At 29.4% G+C, this 20199-nt stretch overlaps 1 protein-coding gene across 1 annotated transcript; it reads right to left on the reverse strand.

Annotated features, from left to right (window-relative positions):
- Positions 1-12276: 12276 nt before the first annotated feature.
- LOC139425639 (protein FAM200C-like) lies at positions 12277-19516 on the reverse strand. The gene is made up of 2 exons (XM_071181041.1): positions 19064-19516; positions 12277-12330 (listed from the first exon to the last, which is right to left on the reverse strand). Exons 1-2 carry the CDS (start codon positions 19514-19516, stop codon positions 12277-12279), a joined length of 507 nt encoding a protein of 168 aa, XP_071037142.1.
- Positions 19517-20199: the final 683 nt, after the last annotated feature.

A 20199-nucleotide genomic window follows, 5' to 3' on the forward strand; every position in this document is an offset into this window, starting at 1 on the left:
TTTAGACTGTAATAATCCTGCTATGAAAAGTTACATAGTTGGTATATACTAAGACATGACCACGGCAAAGATGAGATATGATAATTCACAATTATCCCTCCCTTTTATGGGCTTTTGTTATTTTTATTTATTTATCTATTTATTTTGGAAGGTAAAGCAACATCAGCAATAAAAAGACAAATAATGCCCATCTTACAACTATAAAAAACGCAGTGAAATCAGAAAAATATTCGCTCGAATATATCGAGTCTAAGCGCGATCCACATAGTTTCTGTATAATCTCTGCACTTTAAGAGAAATATAAAAAGTTTTTTTTTTTTACTTTACTATTTAAACTGTAATAATCCTGCAATAAGAGTACTTATATTTTTTACAGTTGTTCTAGTATCGACGTTCGTCTGTTGCATTTTTCGATTAACTTTCCTATCCAGTATTTCTGTAAAACAATTAAATTTGCAATTAAATTAAATCGAATATTTTTTCATCTTTCCTTTTCATGGGCTAAAACAAATGTCTGTCAAATTAATATCCATTTAAATGCATATTTTTCAATATTTTCTTTGGCAAATATTTATTTGGTAGAACCACAAGCAAATATTTGAAAATTCAATTTGCGTTTCAATTAAAATATTGACAAATGTCAAAAAGAAAAATCTGAAAGCCTGAGAAAATAAAGCATTTTCCGAAAAGAATGTAATAAAATAAAATAAATTCAATGGATGCATCAAGAGCTTCTTTATACTTAAAGTGACACTTTTCCTTTATTCATTCAGTGAAAAGAAAAAAGCAAATTGTGTTCCATGCTCCAAATAAAATTCTATAAATCAATCTTTGACACGAGAGATTTTTTTTTTAAATTTTATCTAACAATTCTTGTTCTTAAAAGTGTTCTTCACTTTTAGTTAAAATTTTCTTTCCACTCTAATATAAAAATAAAGTTAGCAATCCTTTTAACAGCATAACCAAAATACTAACTTTCTATTTAATAAAGTTCATAAATTAAATAACCAAAGAGTGGATAGCAATCTTTTTGCTGTAATATCAATTTAAACCTTTTTGAACTTTTTAAAACGTGTATTGCTTGTAATATTTTGCACCTGACAACAAAAAGCACGTAAAAAAAATAATCACATCCTTTCTACGACATATTTTTAAAAAGAAATTTCATGTAAAACTAATCAATTCAGCTTAACTGATTAATTAAGCCATTACTAAATTATTATAAAATATTTAGTGATCACTGATTTCTAATGAAAAGAGATTATATATTATTTATATAATTTCAAAACTATGTTCTCTGAAATTATAGTGTTCCAGTTACAGAAAAAAGCAAATGAAGTTGCTTTAAGAAAGACTTGTTCGTTTTAAACCGTCATATTAATAATACGACTATATTGATATTATTTGTCATAACTTCATTTCGCAGGAGGTAAACAAGTCTGGTAAAGCTTACGTGCTGTATGGAAATGATATTTCGGGTAAAATAAAGGTAATAAAAACAAAACATGGTATTAAAAACAAAATACAAGTATTTAAATCATTCATTTGGAATCAGATATAAGATACAAAAGTTTTAAATGCGGATTATAGAGAACTTTAATTTAGTAGTAGCGCCTATTTCACCTAAAAAGTCTAATAAAGCTATAAAACGTAAATCATGAATGACTATGGTTTTCAGCTAATGCTAATTTATACTTTAAAAAGTCTAGTTAGATCTTTATTTACTTACTTATATCTATTTCTTACCATTTAAATAAATTGATTACTTAACATAATTGACATAGCACATAACTGATATAGTGATAAAAAGTAATTCATATACGGGTATGGTTTTCAAGCTAATGCTAACTCATACTTTAAAAAATACACTTAAGTATTTATTTTAATTTCTGAACATTTAAATGAATTGATCAAATAACATAAATGTTATAGTAAATAACAGATATAGGGATAAAACGTAATTCATTTATGACTATGGTTTTCAGCTAATATTAACTCATTCTTTAAAAAGCCCACTTAAATATTTAACTATTTATATTTATTTCCTAACATTTAAATAAATTAATTACATAACATAACGGATATAGTACATAGCTGATATAGTAATAAAGAGTAATTTATAGAAGGGTATGGTTTTAAGCTAATACTTACTCATACCTTAAAAAGTTCCCTTAAGTATTTATTTCTTGACATTTAAATAAATGGATCACATGACATTAATATTATAGAAAGTCTCTTTGTTTCCCGGAAGGAAGATGATGTTTAAATAATTCACACTGAGCATTGCTTTTGTGGGTAGAAACGGAAATTATAGGAAAAAAAATTATAAAACGAAACCATTATTGTTTGCATAGTTATCTGTAGCATTGCATTCATAAATAATTATAACACTGAAAATGAAGACAAAATATACTGGTTATTAAAATTCTATGCGTCAATGTATTGCAAATGATAAAGAATAACTAGCAGCGTAACAGCAAAATAAATATGCTTTATTTTAAGAACTCTGTAAAAATAATGTACAATTTTCAAAGGGCATATTAGAGTTTCAGCATATATATATATATACAGCGTGAACCCTCCGGGGCATTCTTTCCACTAGTCCTTATGTGACGGCTAGTGGTATTTTCTTCCACTCGGCTTGAAGACATGTAAGTTCCTCCACCGATTTTGGACGGGTAGTACACCCCTTTATTCGGTGATCCAACTTGTCGCAGAGGTTCTCGATAGGGTTCAGGTCTGGATTCTGGGAAGGCCAGTCCATTCGATTAACCCCATTGGCACCATACCAAGTCTTGGTGACCCTCGAAACATGACAGCTGGCATTGTCGTCTTGGAAGTAACAGGGGTCCACCCCGTGAAACTGTTGCAACGTAGGAAGTACATTGTCATCCAAACTAGCGTAGTAGGTATCTTGCATAAGACTAATGCCGATGATGTTCGCTACGCGATACATACCGGCGGAGAGCGTGAGGTATCTCAGGACCGCAGATATAGTCATTTACATAGGTGTCCAAATACTTATTGGTAGATAGTGTATACTTAGATTAAAACTAATTTCCATCATACTATGTTTCAAGATTCTAGTGCAGTTGTTATAGGTTAAGACAGGACTATGGCAAACATGAGATATGATAATTTGGCAAACATCTNTATATAAATATATATATTGGTCAAATTATTAGACGCACTACAAGATTGTAAAATCTTAATTATCAGGTGATATTATACAGTCTTACTGTTTTTAAGACGAGGAAACTGGTTTGCACTTCTATGGGAAGTATATAAAGAAATCTCCTGAATAAATATTCATTACATGTATGTTTAAATATAAAAGTATTGCCCGTAAACTCGTGCAAGATATGTAATTATTAAAACACTAAAGTGTGTCTAATAATTTGATCTAATTATTACAATATGCTAATATAATACCTGATATAATAAATATTCTGTATTTATATAATAAATCGCCTAATATATCCAACATCCAATCGTCAAATTTATGTTATATATTGTTGAATTTAACCAATTGATGCACGAACGTTAACAATAGCAAACCGATTTCAGTCCTGTAAAAACAAAAGCTGTATAGTATCACCTGATAATTAAGATTTTACATAGAATCTTATAGTGCGTCTAATAATTTGGCCAAAGACTGTGTGTATATATATATTAGTTAAATAGTTAACTTTGTACTTCTTGATGAATGCACTTCTTGAATCCTAATAAATGCCTGCCACCTCTAGAAGATAAGTAAAGAAAAGCAATTCCATTTCCTGGTCCTTGAATGTGCATGACTTTAGCCAAAAGCAAGCACTTATTCTTGAGAATAAAAATAACTTGCATTGAAAAGAAAATAGCCTGCCTTCGAAATTAACTCATAAAAACACACTTTCATTAGTGTCACGTTGTCGTAAAAAATATTATTTATCACTTCACAGCAATTACTTTTGCTCAAGTAGAAATAAGTGAATATGAGTATTTGTAGGTGGGGAAGAAATTTTCCCTCTGTATATTTACGACCGGGAATGAAATCCACTCATTCGTAGATCTTTATTTATTGGATAGATCCATCTATAAGAAAATAGCCTTCTATGGGAGCTATGAATTTTCTGTAACTTCTTTAACTTTATTCATTTCGATGCATAATAAATTGAGAATATTACTCGGTTATAAAAGTAAATGCTACTTAGTGTCAAAATAAATAGTTAAGAAACAAGATACAACAGGTCTGGTGACATGGCAACTAACACAGAATTATTAATAAGTAAACTTCTAACAATATTGTGATGCCACAATAGGCATTACATATATTTCCTAGCTATTAAAATCTTTTTAATTACTTAAACTTATTTTTTAATCATTATTAATCTAACTATGATTAAATTAAACCAATTAGTTAATTTTTATAAAAGGCGAAAGTAAAATATTTTATTCTTTTCTTATCGATCAATGTAACGGCTATCTTTTTATTTAAATATTAATGTGGACTCATTAATTCACTGTCTTTACCAATCGAAAACAAAAATCGGTTTATAACTCTTTATTATTAATTTCTTACCACAAATATGTTTCAGTTGCATGGTTACACTAATTCTTACAGCCTTCTTGGAGATTCGAGATCGCCGAAGTATTTCCAAACCTAATATTTATTATGGGGGATTGACTTTATTTTGGCTATGTTATCTTTTGGCAATTCGCCAACCTTGGAACTCTTCTCCATGCTCCTAAATGTCCGTTGGGAACAAATTCATTCAATTTCTATTTCAAATTTGTGATGACTGGGGTTGTCCTTTAGGGCCTCCCAGTCCCAACCGTTGAATATGCTTCTCAATCAAAAATTCTCGATGTAGAGAAGGTTATCTTGATCCCTTTAAGAGATTTCGTATCTTTATTATTTTTACATCCAAATTAAAATGTATATATAACGGCCAAAAGTCAACGATGAACCTTTAACAACCGCTAAAATATTAGTAATAGCGATCAACGCTATCATAAATATATTTATAACAATGAATGATCAATTAACTTTAAATTTAACTTTAAATTTAACTTTAAAGATATTGCACACAAAATTAATCACATCTTATATGTTATAAACTATATATAGAGAAAATTAAATTAATGTTATTGCACTAAGAAAAAGTATGGTCAAAACTACTAGAACATGTCAAAATTTACCGAGTATCTGGCTCGCGACTTTACACATTGTCGACTCCCGGGCACCTCCACTCGCCGCGGTTTTATTTGTCAACTGTTTCACCGCCTTATCTAGTAACCCTCACTCAGAGGCAACCCTACGCTCGCCGCAATACAGCACTCGCAAANAGTGCCCGGGAGTCGACAATGTGTAAAGTCGCATCTGGCTCAGAGGAGACACCTAAATGCTCGGTAGTATTTACCGAAGTAATTTGGTAATGATTTTGGTAAAATCAACGATAACATATAATTTTATAATATATGAGAAAATTTGGTAATTTTATTATGATATAATAGAACATGCATAAAACAATTTATTCGATTAAATTTACTTCTCAGTTTTGATTGTTTTTTACTAAATGTGCAGTAATAAGATCTATATTTTTGAAAAACATAATTTCCGTTAAACCGCGTTACCATATGAACAACAAAATTACTAAATGAATGGTTTAAATTTTGCTATACAGTACGGCAAAGTTATCAGAATTCCTTCTCAATGTAAAATTTTATTCACACAGTTTTATTTATAAGACATCTAGGTATCTTTAATTAGAATCAATTTTTTTTATTTCTTTAAACGAATGATGTATGGAAATTAGAATATTTTAGCACTTTAAAAATATGTAGGTCTTAAATAAATGTTCAGTACGCCAAAGAAATCGGACATTCCTGAATAACTCTTGATCTTATGTATAAATGACTTTTGACCTCAAATAGGCTTATTAATTAGTGCAGAAGGTACTTGAAATTACTAAATCAGGCATAAAAACGGAATTCTGCATAAACATACCTTTTTTTAACGGATTCGGATTTCTTGGACCAAAAATATAGGGAGTTACCATGATCTGGGAAATGTGATCCTGATAGTCAGGAGAGCGGTCCTAAGTTTGGACACTCAATTGTTAATTTTTCTTCTTTTTTATGAGTTTTTTACCATGTGGTAAAATGTAATATTTCAGCGAAATCAGTTAAACAAATTCTGAGAAATCGTGTTTTAAATATACGACTTTCTTAAAATTTGAATCCTCAGGAACAACCCTACCTATTTTGCTCAGATTTAGTCCTAGAGCATAAAGATCCCATGAATTGAATCAAAAATTATTCAGGATGGTCCGTTTTTTTTTTCTTTTAGATGCATTGTACAAATGTAATCTTACTTTAAAATAAATTTCTTAGGAAAACGGAATGCAACCAATTCTGAGAGAAAGAAGACAATTAATGCAGTTCTATTTATGAAGAATGCGTTTTGAATTGCATTTTTCACTTTACTTTATTTATGCTTTTACATATTCTTTGAATGTAAGTATAAGTATAGCCTGTACTGTACGGGAATGTAAAGTTCTGGAAAATTGAACGGTGTTTTTCCGGGATGAAATAAAATAAACAAAACAGAATTTGAGGACATGAGGAAAAAAATTAACGTTAGTTATTTTGTTTATCATGTTTGCATGCATGATATTTTAAAGAATTTTTTTTTCTTTTCTACAAAATCAAAGTGAATTTTTCATTTCCCCTTAAAAATTTGTTTTTAGTTAAATAAATACAAGATTAGGGGCAAACAAATAAGATAAATTATATAGTAATTGTTCGATAAAATTTAAATTCGAACATCACAATTAATGTAGAAAATGGTTAACTTACTTTAAGAAAAGTGAAAAAGAAATACTTCTTCCCGATTTGATAAGTTTTATTTTTTCTTCATCAGAACAGTTTTTTTTTCTTTAAGAAATCAAAAATTTAATACACTATTTTACTATAAGTATTTTTTAGTTTAATAAATACAAGATTAATTTCAAGGAAATTAAAAAACTATATTAATTAAATGTTTAATATAATTTAGAATCAAATATCGTAATTAAGAAATTAGTTAACTTTGTTAAAGAAACGTGAATAAAAAGTACAGTTTTCGATTTGATAAATTTAATTTTTCCTTCATCAGAACTTTCCTTTAAGACATTTCAAAAATTTTGCTATATTATCTTTTTATAATAACTTTTTTATTTATTTATTTTTAAAAAATCCCTTTTTTTAAGCTGAAATATCCTTATACCCGTTTATAGTCGAATTTAAATATTCCAACTCTTTTGCTTGAAATACTAACAACAGCGGACAGACAACATGACATGAAGTTAGATGCTGTCAAAAACAGTTCTTTCCCCAAAGGGATATGAAAATAGGGAAATGTTCTTGCTTTTCTAAAAGACATGTTCGTAAGCTGCTCTAAAAACTGAATACGGAGTTTTCCCTACCAATCAACTTTGAGAATGGATTTATAATGCAAACGCATACTACACTTTAAAGTGTATTATGCCCTTTGCTTTAAACAAAGGAAAAACATTTTCTCTGTTTATTGTTTGTTAAAAAAATCCTGCTCCTTTTCCGTACAGGGTTTCTTAAATTTGACAGATGGTTTTCGAAACTTTATAATTGGAAAACAGCTTTATAATTGGTTTGGAAAGAATTCAACCGATAAAGTATAAATTTTCCCCACCAGTTCCAGTTCTCAGTTCATGATTTTTTTTAAACAATTGCCGCTGCTGATTGTAAACTTTTAAATCAACGAAAAATCACGGCAAATCACATCCCAATTGGGTACTTACAAGAGACATCACGCATGGGTCAGCCTATCAGGTTCGACATACATGCTTTGAGAAGTTCAGGTAAGTGTAAAAAGTCGTCAAACTATTTTTGACACCAATTGATGCTTAATTTTGATAATAAGTACTAAATGAAACAGAAAAAAAGCATCTTCTAAACAGCAAAAATACGGTGGAAATCGTAATTTATTTAGAAAAAAAGTTAAAAAATGGCATACCATTTTTGGCGCCAATGATGCATAGTTAATTTTTGCTAATAATTGACAGAAATTAAAAAAATATATAAACTATTTACTATAAAGCAAAATTAGCTGAGAAATAATAATAACAATTCGCTTAGGGGATATGCAAAAAATCGTCATAATATTATTGACGCCAATGACCTTTGATTAGCTTTTGTACTGATAGGCACTAAATATACTAATATAGGTACACTGTATTATATTAATAGTATTAGGTATCTTTAAAAACTCCATTAATACTTCAAAAAGGTCTTTATAGCCCTTCGAAAGGGATGACTACCGTATTAAATTGCTTCACTGTGGTATATTTTGACTATAATAAGGTGGTTTTAAGTATATGATACAGAATACAGTTAATCTCTATTTTCATGGGATGTACTACTACTAAAAACTTGTTTTTCTTGATCGTATAAACTTAAGCTACAGCGAAGCACAAAATATAATAACAAAAAATATAGAAATTATTTTAATTTTATCAGTTTACTTGTGCATATCTTTCAGTTTTGTGCAGGATTTTGTCGGATGTACAGTACTGATTTATTGATTAGTAACTGCCACTAGCGACCAGCTAATCCGCCATTTTAAATAAGTAGAACTTCAAGTATTTCAAGATTCAAAGTTGTACAGTCAAAAATCAAGACAATATGTAAGCATAATAAACTAATATCGTTTAAGTGAGATGGGATTTAATTTTTATCTCTTACATGTTGGTTTGATATCGTGGCAAATTTATTATTAAAATGTTTAGCACAACGCATGCTAACAATAAAAAAATGCTAATTATCACAATGGCATCTTTGAGATAGTCTTGCCGAGGCAGGTGCAGCTGAGGCCACTGCGCCTCCAGTGTCTCATACCTCCTTAGAGCTCTTCTCCATTGCTAAAGTCAAAAGTAAATCAACATGGCTCGCTCCACCCAGTCACAATTGGTAACAGGGTACCAGACCGGGTAGCTGTTTGACAGCTGACAAAGATCGTCAGTGTCAAACCGCCATCACATGTCTCCGCTGTGGACACCAGAAATCACTAAGGTACTTTGGAGGAGAAAAGTGTTTTGCCCTCTGTACCAAGTGCTCTTCGGCCCAGACATCCCCTGAACATCTACTGGACTGCCTCGGTCTTTTAAAACAAAACCTTACAGAAAGATCCTTACTTGTTTTAGACTTTTTGAAGGTGAACAAACTCATGGACCTTGTCTAGATAGGCTGGAAATGGGGATTTGAAAGAAGAAGAAGAAGGGGAAATAAATCAAGTTAGCAACTCGGTCAAAATCAAACTATGTGCTTAATATTTTATAATTAATTATACGGGCCAATGAGAATTTCATTTGTAATGGCTTGTATGTAAAAATTCTTCTGAGTCTTCTTATGAGAGGGAGAAAAAATTCCAGCAAAATTACCGTAATGTATGGTAATAACGTATCTATGGTAAAAAACAATAATGATAATTCTGGTTAATAAAAACAAAATATATGGTATTTAAACTATTCATTTAGTATTTTTTCCCCTTATGTGGTAATAATTTACTGGAAATTCTGATTTTCAAAATTATAGGTTTTATTACTGCGCATTTAGAAAAAAAAAATAAAAAAATGGAGAAAAAAAAATTAGCCAAATAAATGGCTTATATGTCCTGCTCTAAGGTATTATGATAAATTTTTTACATTTTATAGCATTTACAAAACTTTAACAATGATTATAAAACCATATTTTAATGTTAATTTTACCAAACTAATTACACAGTGCTTCAGTTAAAACTATCGAAAATTTTGGTGTTCATATAGAGACAAAAACACATCATGTTTTAAAGTTTTCTGGTAGTTTTAACCACTTTTCTCAATATAATGCGTGTTAGTAATTGTATTTTCTGTTATTTCGAAAAAAATTATTGCAACTCAAAAGGTATTTAATTTAGAGCTTTGTTTCTATGCAAGGTCCATAGTCAATCATACTTTAACTTTTTGCGAGATAAAATAACTTTTTTTTCTATAATTTGTGTATCTACTTTAATATTTACCGTGAGTAATGATGCTTCCTAAAATACTAAAAATTGCAGGACACTCATAAAGAAAGTTAGTTGCTAAAAAGCGTACATTCGTGTTACCGAGCTTGGTGTTCACATTAAGCCTGAAAAATCGTACATTTTTCCGTATGCTAGTTTTGACCATACTTTTTCTCGGTTAGGAAGATTCAAATTCATATTCAGAAAAAAAATTAAAACGTTATCCAATTCAAAATAATTATAATCGAAATGAGTGACAACAAAGGTGATGAATTACAACAAAAAAATTAATTAAATGAATTTCAACAAGAAACAAAAACGTTATCAAATTTTAAATAATTATAATTGAAATAAATTACAACAAAGATGATGAGTTACAACCAAAGCAAAAAATGAATGAAAGGAATTACAACATGAAACAACAACGTTATAAAATTTGAAATAATTATAATCGAAATGAAGCATCGGTTTTTTTTGTCAAAATACACTGAAGAGAAAGATTCCTAAAATATTCAATTGTTGAGTTGTTTTAGACATGTGGTACAAATATTTTTGCATCACGTCGCTTCATACCATTTTCAGTGTTCCTTCAATGTTTCTAAATCATGAGAATAAAATGTTTTTAAAGATTGTTGTAGAATCAATGGAAACTTTATTATTATTTAATTCGAAGTTATGGAGCCTTTACGACCCCGGCCTCCGTGGCCGAAAGCATATTATAGTGGAACTGCTTCTTTAAATCACAATACAAAACTGAGATTGGATATAATGAATAATAATAATTAATATAATAACTAAATATAATTTTAAGAATTAATTTTTGTACAAGGATTAACTTTAAGTCATATTTCATGCTTCTTAAGTTAGTGATTAGGACTCTCTTGACCTCTAATTTTTATTTTAAACTGTCCTATATACACTTATAAAAAATTAAGTGTAAGAACTGGTTTTTTAAAAAAAAGTATCGCCTATACGTAAATAAGGTATCAAATGATAGCTAAGCTATTCATAAACACCTCTACTTTATAGTGACCTGGGAAGTCTTAAGGCAGAGTGGCGCTGGGATAGTTGGAAAGCTCGAGACAGGCTATATGTTACCTGTTGTAGAGAACTCAGGGTTTCGAGAAATGTGATATTAACTATTCAGAAACAGTTTACAAACACAGGAACAGTGATCTTCCTACCTGGTCAAGCCGAACTAAGCAACAGCACCAGCTCAAGACCGTCTCGCAACCTGTATAATGCAACAATAACATTAATTTCATGAATAGCAGTCACCCAGAGACTTAATGCAGGTAGCCTGTATACCATGCATCCTGTAGTCTGCATTCCTTTGACTGGCATATGATAACTATATGAACTGGCATATGATGGACTAGGCCTGCCATGAACAAAGGATGATTGTAGGTGAATACCTCCAGTGATGACTCGCAATTCAGTCTGGACAGCGACACAAGGCGTGTTCTCATCTGCAGACAACCCAGGAGTCGATATCAAGCTTAAAATATTCTCAAAAGCAACCACGATGGTCGAGGTGTTCTGATGGTCTGAGTGGGAATCATAGCAAGCGGGCATATCGACCTTCATGTGTTCGTTAGAGGTATTCAGAGATACAGGTACGAGATCCTTGATTTTTGAGACTTTTCCGCGGAGCTTATGGTAAGAGTACTGAGGACTGGGCCTGTCATGGACAAAGAATGATTGCAGGCGGATCCCTTCAGTGATGACTCGCAATTCTGTCTGGACAGAGACCCAAGGCGGATTCTCATCTGCAGACAACTCAAGAGTTGATATCAGACTTGAAATATTCTCAAAAACAACCACTATGGTCGAGATGTTCTGATGGTCTGGGTGGGAATCATAGCAAGCGGGCATATCGACCTTCATGTGTTCGTTAGAGATATTCAGAGATACAGGGACGAGATCCTTGATTTTTGAGACTTTTCAGCGGAGCTTATGGTCCGAATTTCCTATTTATGAACGATAACGCTCGTACACACAGGGATGAATTGGTGCTGGACGAATATCGATTTTGCTTATTTAGTTTACAGGTAGCGTTCATTTGTGTTTCCCAATATATTGGTCTTACATCAGATTATCTGTTGCCCCGGGGTCGGCTACACCTGCTTTGCGTATAACACTCCACATATCAAACTCTGCTTATTTTTATTCTGCTTATATTTATTCTCATTAAGTGTTTTGATCTGAAAGATTTCCCCTACAGCATATAAAAAATTTCAACCAAATAGACTGGGACCTAACTCCCACTCCAGTGCTGTGTCTTTTGTCACCTGAAAAGGATGTCTTAAAAACCATTACTACCCTTTAAATAAGAAATACGGAAATAAATTTTTATTTCGTCAGTTACAATTAAAAAAATTTAAATTTTTTTTATATTTTTTATTTATTTATTTATTTATTTTTTTAGTTTGAAGAGCTAAATGTTTGCCCTCATCAGCCTTGGGATCATGGAAACTTTGTTTCAGTTAGTTATAACAAGAAATTTTTTTTCACAGAAAAGTAAAAAAAAAAAATAAATAAATAAACAAATAAACTGAAAAATGGAAAATACAAGGGAAACTTTTTGTTAAACTAAATATTTTTATAATTAGCTTAAAATTAAAAGGAAAAAATCCCTTTTACAGAAAAAAAATCATATGGTGCTCACAGCATACAAAACATTTTTACTGTGATGATCAAAAGATCATATCATTCTGGTGAAATATTTACCCTTAAATCACATCGGAGCCACGGGACTTGTTTTTATCGCAATATCATGTCTGCAGTCGACAGATAATATCACCCTTTGGCCCCAAGCCAATCTAATTATTTTTCTTCGTGTTTCGTTTTTCTGAGATCCAATGTGAAAATTTATATCGAAAAAAATTAGATGACACGATAGTTATTAATCAAATACGATGGTTCTGCAGTTTTACTTTTCTATTGGGAGTTAAAGCTTACATGAAACATAATATAATATTTCTTATCAGACAATTGATGGAAAATATCATATTTTTTGTGTTTATGGTATTCAGAATTTGTTTGTTAATGGCTGAAATTCTTTCAAATGCACATAAGATTGCTTAATAGTGAACTAGATTTATTTTTCCATTGTTATTATTTTTAGTCATAATTCACTTTCTATAAGTTAATAAAAGAATAAGTGTTAAGTCACGCACATAAAATTTTAATGATCCATAAAAAAAGTTCGTTGAGAAAATATTCCAGAAAAATTATCGTAGTGAAAGATAGTGACATTTCTGGTAAAAACTGCCATAATTTTGGTTAGTATGACCAAAATATATGCTATATAAACCACTCACTTGCGTACTAAACGATCATCGAGTACTTTATAAACGATTTGGAAAATCTTTGCTTAAAATTTTTTAAATTCATTTATCAAAAGCAAATTCCATGCATAATATAACTTTTAGTAAATATTTATTATTTTCATGATTTTATTTAATAACAGTCAAAAAAAGTTTGAATTGGAAGGTATATAATTTTTTACTTCATTTTAAAGATCGCTTTGAAAAGTTCCTGAAAAATCAAACTTTGAAAAAAAGTCGCATTTTTTAAATTTGATTTCTCAAAAATTATTCATCAATTTAGCGGAAATTTTTTACTTTACTTTTTAAAATTATATTTTTAAAAATGATGTAGAAAAATGTATAACTTACAATTCAAAAATTTTCGATTCTTATTAAATAAAATGATAAAAAATCATAAATTTTTACTAAAGGATATATTTTGCATTGAATTATCAATTTGTAAAATAGTGTTAAAGTTATGTGCTTAAATTAAATTCGCTCAAAAAGTTTTCGAGGTATGGCAAAATACGCCGAAAGTAAAATTAAAGGGTCCAAACTTTCGACCACTCTTCTGACCGAGCTACTAAGACCATATTTCGCTGATTGCGGATACACCCTTTGGGGGTCACCTATGCTTTGAGGGTCAGAAATCCGAATCCGCTAAAGAAGAGGTATGTTTATTCAGAAAAAGTAAGGGTTTTTGTCTGATTTCGTAACTTAAAATATAGTATGCACTAATTAATTACCACATTTGATATCACCCTATTGAATCATCAAGAATGGGACCTAGAATGGTTAAAGCCGATCATTAGAACAAAAGTTCTTTAGGTTGATTCCTTTTTTTTATTTTTCGCACTGTATCTAGTTCGAAAAAGTTTGTAATACTGTTCTAAGTCATTTGCATAGAAGAAAAGTTTGTGTATTGTAAAGTATTTGTCTGATAAATAGCGTTAATAAATTCATCGTTTATTTCAATTTTATAGTTTTCGTGAGGTTTTTAATCATTGTATTGACATTTTCCAAAATGTAAAATACAAATATATCATAACTATGAAGTATTTATTAATTTTTTATACAAAAATTCCAATGTAACAAAATAGTTTCGGTTAAAGTTAAAATTTGTTATATGGATCTAACGTTATATGGATCTTTGTGCATAGAATAATTTTGTTCAAAACAACTATTGAAAAATTATAAATAGTTACTTTTCCATCAATTAGTTTGTCTATAAAAAATTGTTGTAAAGAAATCTATTATAATGGTGTTCAAAAACAATCAATATATCACGAAAGCTTAAATGACGGTTAGTGTCATTTAAGATTTATTGATTTCAGTAAAGCAAAAAATATTGAGAATATTTTTTTGATCTAAAATCTTTCCTTTTTTGAAGATAAATTTTTTAATTTCTGTAGTTTCTTTTCCAATATTCTTTGCATTCAATATGTGTTACACTGTTAGAAATTTCTTTGAAAAAGTGGTTAAATAACAGTTAATTTTGTTGTAATTTTATCATATTAAAACAAAACATTAAAATAACCATAAATCAGACTTTCTTCAAACATTTAACTGTGAGCAAAACCGTTTATTAACTGCTTTCACCTAATAGGGTTAAACAACAATAATTGAATTTTATCACACCAACCAGGCCCACCTTATGAAGCCACTTAGTTCCTATTAGAATAGGATACTCTTATTAACGAATAGATTACAGCACCATAAAGCTGTTTAACACAAAAAGTCTAGCATTTCCCGTCTCTTACGATCTCTCTCTTCTTTGTAAATGGCTAAAACACCGTATTGTTCTGTATTTACGGTTAACGGTTTCAAAACCGTAAAGGTAAAAAAACGTTGTTTTCTGTAAACTTCAGAGTTAATTGGTTGCTCCTGCTGGATGTTATTTTACAGTAATTTCAGAATTAAAATCATAACAGTGTACCCTTATTGCACAAAAAATTTGCAAAATATATAAAATACAATCATTAAAATTTAACTTCTACAATTTTCACTACAATCACTAATGAAACAAAATATAATTATAACAATCTTTTACTTATTAACTACGTAGCATACAAAATCTAAGTTTAAGCGCAATTAGGAAATTTTTTAATGCATAAATATTGTTTTTTAATGTATCTTACATAAGACATCGTTTAGAAACAATAATTCAAAAATAATAAAAATTCTTTTTCCATCAACTATTTTTTTTAAATGTAAATTGAAATAAAAATCTTGGCTCTTTTGATTAATTGACATTCTGTTTAAAAACAGTCTACATGGAAATAAAAATTAAATAACAATTGGAGTCGAATAAGTTAGCAAAATGAAGATTTATTGATTTCGGAGAAGAGTAAAAAAATGGAGAGTAAGTATCTTAAATTGTAAAGAAAACTGAATGTCATTAATAAACATTTTAAGTATTCCTCTTCATTCTTTTTTTCTTTAGAATTGACTATGATTGAGAATTTAAAATGAGAACTCTCGAAAATATTTTTATATTTTTCTTTAGCTTCCTCTGATAAATAATTACATCAACGTTAACGTAATGGAGGAAATATATGGCGGAAAGAAATAAACTTGTATAGTTTAAGCAAGACAATATTTCAATCTGCCTTTCATTATGAATGTTAGTTTTGTGCTAATTCACCTGGCGTTTAAAAAATATGTGAGAAGTAATTTGCGAGGACAAACGTTTTATTTCAAAATAAACGTTATTTAATTAGTGACAAGTTCATTTTTAATATTTTATGCCAGTATTCTTAATAAGACATTAAATTTTAAATTGATATAATAAATTTAAGCAAAATTTTATCTCATTTTAATATCATATCGATCAAAAGGTACATTTTAGTGTACTTATTGTTTTATATGAAAGAAAGGTAGGGTGAAATTAGTTTTAAATTTAGTTATAATTCGTTTAAGCATGTTTAAAGTTTGGCATATTTTTTTTACTTCGGATATCAATAAAAGATAAAATATTAAAAATAGTTGCAGAAATCGGTTGTAAGTTTTAAATAAATTATAACAAAATTTAAACAAAATTTCATATAATTTTAATGTTATATAAAACAATAAGTTCGTTTTAGTTTGCTTATTGTTTTATATGAAGGTAAAGTGGTAGAGTGAAACTTGATTTAAATTTAGTTATAATTCGTCTAAATATGTTTAAAGTTTGACACATTTTAAACTTCGGATATCAATAAAAGATAAATTTTAAAAATAGCTGCAGAAATCAGGTGTATGTTTTAAATAAATTATAACAAACTTTAAACAGAGTTTCATCCAATTTTAATATTATATAATACAATATGTACATTTTAGTTTGCTTATTGTTTTACATGAAGTAGTAGAGTGAAATTTGGTTTAAATTTAGTTATATTTAAACAAACAAATTTAACAAAATTTAAACAAAATTTCATCTAATTTTAATAGCATATCGAACAATAAGTACATTTTAGTGTACCTATTGTTTTATATGAAAGTGAAGTAGGGTGAAATTTGATTTAAATTTAGTGCAATTCATTTAAGCATGTTTAAAGTTTGGCATATTTTAAACTTCAGACATCAATAGAAGATAAAATTTTAGAAACATATATCTATTTTTCATTTTATAAAATGCAAACATGAACACACTAAGACTTGTTTAGTTATATTACAAATATCATTTTTGTTAACAGAAAGCAACCTAAAATCCATTACAATTATTAGTATCATTCTTAACAAAAAAGCTGTTATAGTAAACATTGTATTTATATAATGCTTTCTCTCCAAGACGTCACTTACAATGAATCTCAAAATACGCTCAATGATTGTGATGAGGTTATTACATAATATATATTATTATTATAAATACAGAATATATATATTACAGTTATATATATTTCAAATATACAGAATATATATTATTCAAAAAATATACAGAAAGTTAATTGAAATATTTATTTTGTGTTTTTCTGCTTTTATTTTAATTTCAAAATCATTTTGCATCATACGTTCGCAAAGTACAATTTTAAAAAAAATTTCACCGCTAGATTACTGTTAATGACAGACAAAATATGTCCTAATCACTGACCGTAAAAATACGATTATGGCCATAAACTTATCATGAATATGAAAATACAGATCTACCCGTACATTTGACTTGTAAAATATATTGCAACGGACAGTAATATTAATAAATATGTTCTTTGAAGTTATCGTCAGTTCATGTCTTGACTGCTGTCTGACTGAAATTATATGTTTTTCGAATCAATACGAACCCTGAAACAAGATAAAATAGAGTAATGAAAAAATGAGATATTTTTTTATTTTCTTTTCTATTTAATATTAAAAGGTAATATTCGCATGTTTTTTTTTCTGTTTAAATATACATGTGTAATATAATAGTTGAACGGTTTGATATGCTAGTAATTTTGAATGAAGAGTTAAATTGGGAAATCGAACATAACTAAAATAATATTTTAAGAGTATTTTATTTTTTGAGGCAGGTTTGTTACTGAAATTTATATTTTTTAATTCGTAGTTAATCTAAATATGTTGCACTCATGTATATAAAAAAATCTGGTAAAATTACCTCACTGTATAATAATGTTATTTTTGACTTAAAAATATAGTTCTGGCTAATAAAGTCAAAATATACGGTACTTAAAACATTTATTTGGTAATTTTGCTGCTCATATGGTAACAATCAATTAAAAATTCCAATTTTTCAAACTTAGAGTTCTTGTTACGACACATTTAGTAAAAAATACGAAACTGAAAAGTTAATTTAACCGAATAAATAGTTTCTATGTCATGCTCTAAGGTATCATGATATAATTTTCACATTTACCAAACTTCATAACGCATTATAAAACCATAATTTATTGTAAAATTTACCGAAAGCATTACCAAATCTTTCTATTAAAAATCACAGAACTTTTTGGTGTTCCCATAGAACAGTATTTCTTAACCTTTTTGATACAATGGACCCCTTTTAAAATTTTTTAAGAAGTCACGAACCACCCCTCTGAGAAAAAAAATTGCAAAAAACATCAATTTTTAGTATTTAATTTATTTTAGCATTTAATTTTATTATTTCAGTAGTATACAAAATATTTAAAATTAAAATTTTTATTCTGAAGGTTGTTGCTGCTTTTCCTTAATTAATAAATTGAATAGAGGTATGGTTTTCGACAAAGCAACGCACGTAACATGTTCAACATTCAATCGATAACGCTGTTTTGTTTTTATTGTCACAACTGTGGAAAGTCCGGCTTTGTTAAGATATCGTAGCTAACGGAATTATAGCTGAAATAGCTCGCTTTACAAGCAATGGATAGACTTCTTTCACAGAAGACCAGAACTCTCCTAGTGTTTTTGAATCGAAATCCATTTTCAGAAAGCACTTCGTCCAGCATTTAAAAGTTTGCATATATCTCATTTTGAATTCTATTTTTTTCTAAGTGGCATCTTCAATTGGAATGCTTGTAATTTCTTAGTTGCATCCATAATGGTGATATCGGATCATTGAATTAAAAGACTTATATTGTTCATGTTGTTAAAAAAATTTTACCAGGTAAGCCAATTTATAGATAAAATCTTTTTTGTTTAAATATTCGAAGAATGAGTTATCTTTTTCTTCTAGAACAAGTGATAATTCGATCTTCAACATGAAAAATTGTTTCAAAACCTGTCCTAGTGGCAGCCAGCGCAATTCTCTGTGGTACAGGAGTACCTCATGTTCTGCGTCCATTTCTTGACACAGCGTTTTAAAGAGACGATGATTAAGAGTTCTACGTCTAATAAAATGTACAGTTTTAATAACTTTTGATAATGCTTCTTTTAAGCTGGTTGGAAGAGTTTTTGTAGCCAGCGCATGTTTATGTAAAAAACAATGAGTAACAAGAACATTAGGAGACTTTTTTCTTACCAACAGGGCAAAACCAGATTTATTGCCAAGCATCACAGGTGCTCCATCTGTATGAAGTGAATGAAGTTTTTCTTTCCAGTCGAAGTCTTGTTTGGTAAAGAAAGCATTTAACATTGCTAAAACATCAACTGCCTTTGTAGTTCGCAAAAGAGACTCACAAAATAAAAATTCTTCTTTGATAGTATCGAGAGACACGTAACGAACAAAAACAAGAAGTTGACTATAGTTCGAGATATCTGTAGTTTCATCCAGTTGCATACTAAAGGGAAATGACGATACTTTCAATTCATCGATGATCTTTTTCAAGATATTGCAAGAAATTTCAACTATTCTTGAACGTGTCACATCATTTGAAAATGGAATTGCCTCAAGATTTTTTTTCTCTGTTCCAATCTGCAAACTAATTCAACCATCTCCAGCGCACATGGCTTAATTAACGTCTCTCCAATAGTATGCGGTTTCTTGCTTTTAGCAATATGATATGCAACTTTGAGAAATGCCTCAACCAGAGATTTTTGTGGAATACCAAATCCAAGTTTGTCTAATGTTCCAGATTTCAAAAACTGGACTTTCTTCTTAGTAAAATATTCTAGATCTAGTAACCTGAACAAGGTGTCAAATGTACGCAGTTTGATAGGGGATGATAAAAATAGTACAGCGGAAGTCATCAGGGCGTTGCCACTGATGGTGCAAACTGAAAGCCGGTTAGTGGAGGATGCTAAAAATATGACAGGGATATTAGAGGGCTGTGTGCAGTCCGTACTGAATTTGGGGTATCTCGATCACCTAGTTTCAAATATGTAGGTATTTTTACCTTTTAGAAAGAAAAAAAGATCAATGTTATTTAAATATTATTGATCCAAACGTTTTAAAAATTAGGAGCAGTCGGTGGACCCCCAAAATATGACCCATGGACCCCTAAGGTGTTCATGAACCACAGG

The sequence above is a fragment of the Parasteatoda tepidariorum genome, chromosome 5 (genome assembly GCF_043381705.1).
Source record: "Parasteatoda tepidariorum isolate YZ-2023 chromosome 5, CAS_Ptep_4.0, whole genome shotgun sequence".
NCBI classification, from domain to species: Eukaryota; Metazoa; Arthropoda; class Arachnida; order Araneae; family Theridiidae; genus Parasteatoda; species Parasteatoda tepidariorum.

Excerpts from the sequence above, each read along its gene's own strand:
- LOC139425639 (XM_071181041.1), bottom strand. The coding sequence starts at position 19,516 with ATGCAACTGGATGAAACTACAGATATCTCGAACTATAGTCAACTTCTT. Across the intron at positions 12,331-19,063 it reads AAATGGACGCAGAACATGAG|GTGACAAAAGACACAGCACT; the intron begins GTACTCCTGTAC and ends CATCCTTTTCAG.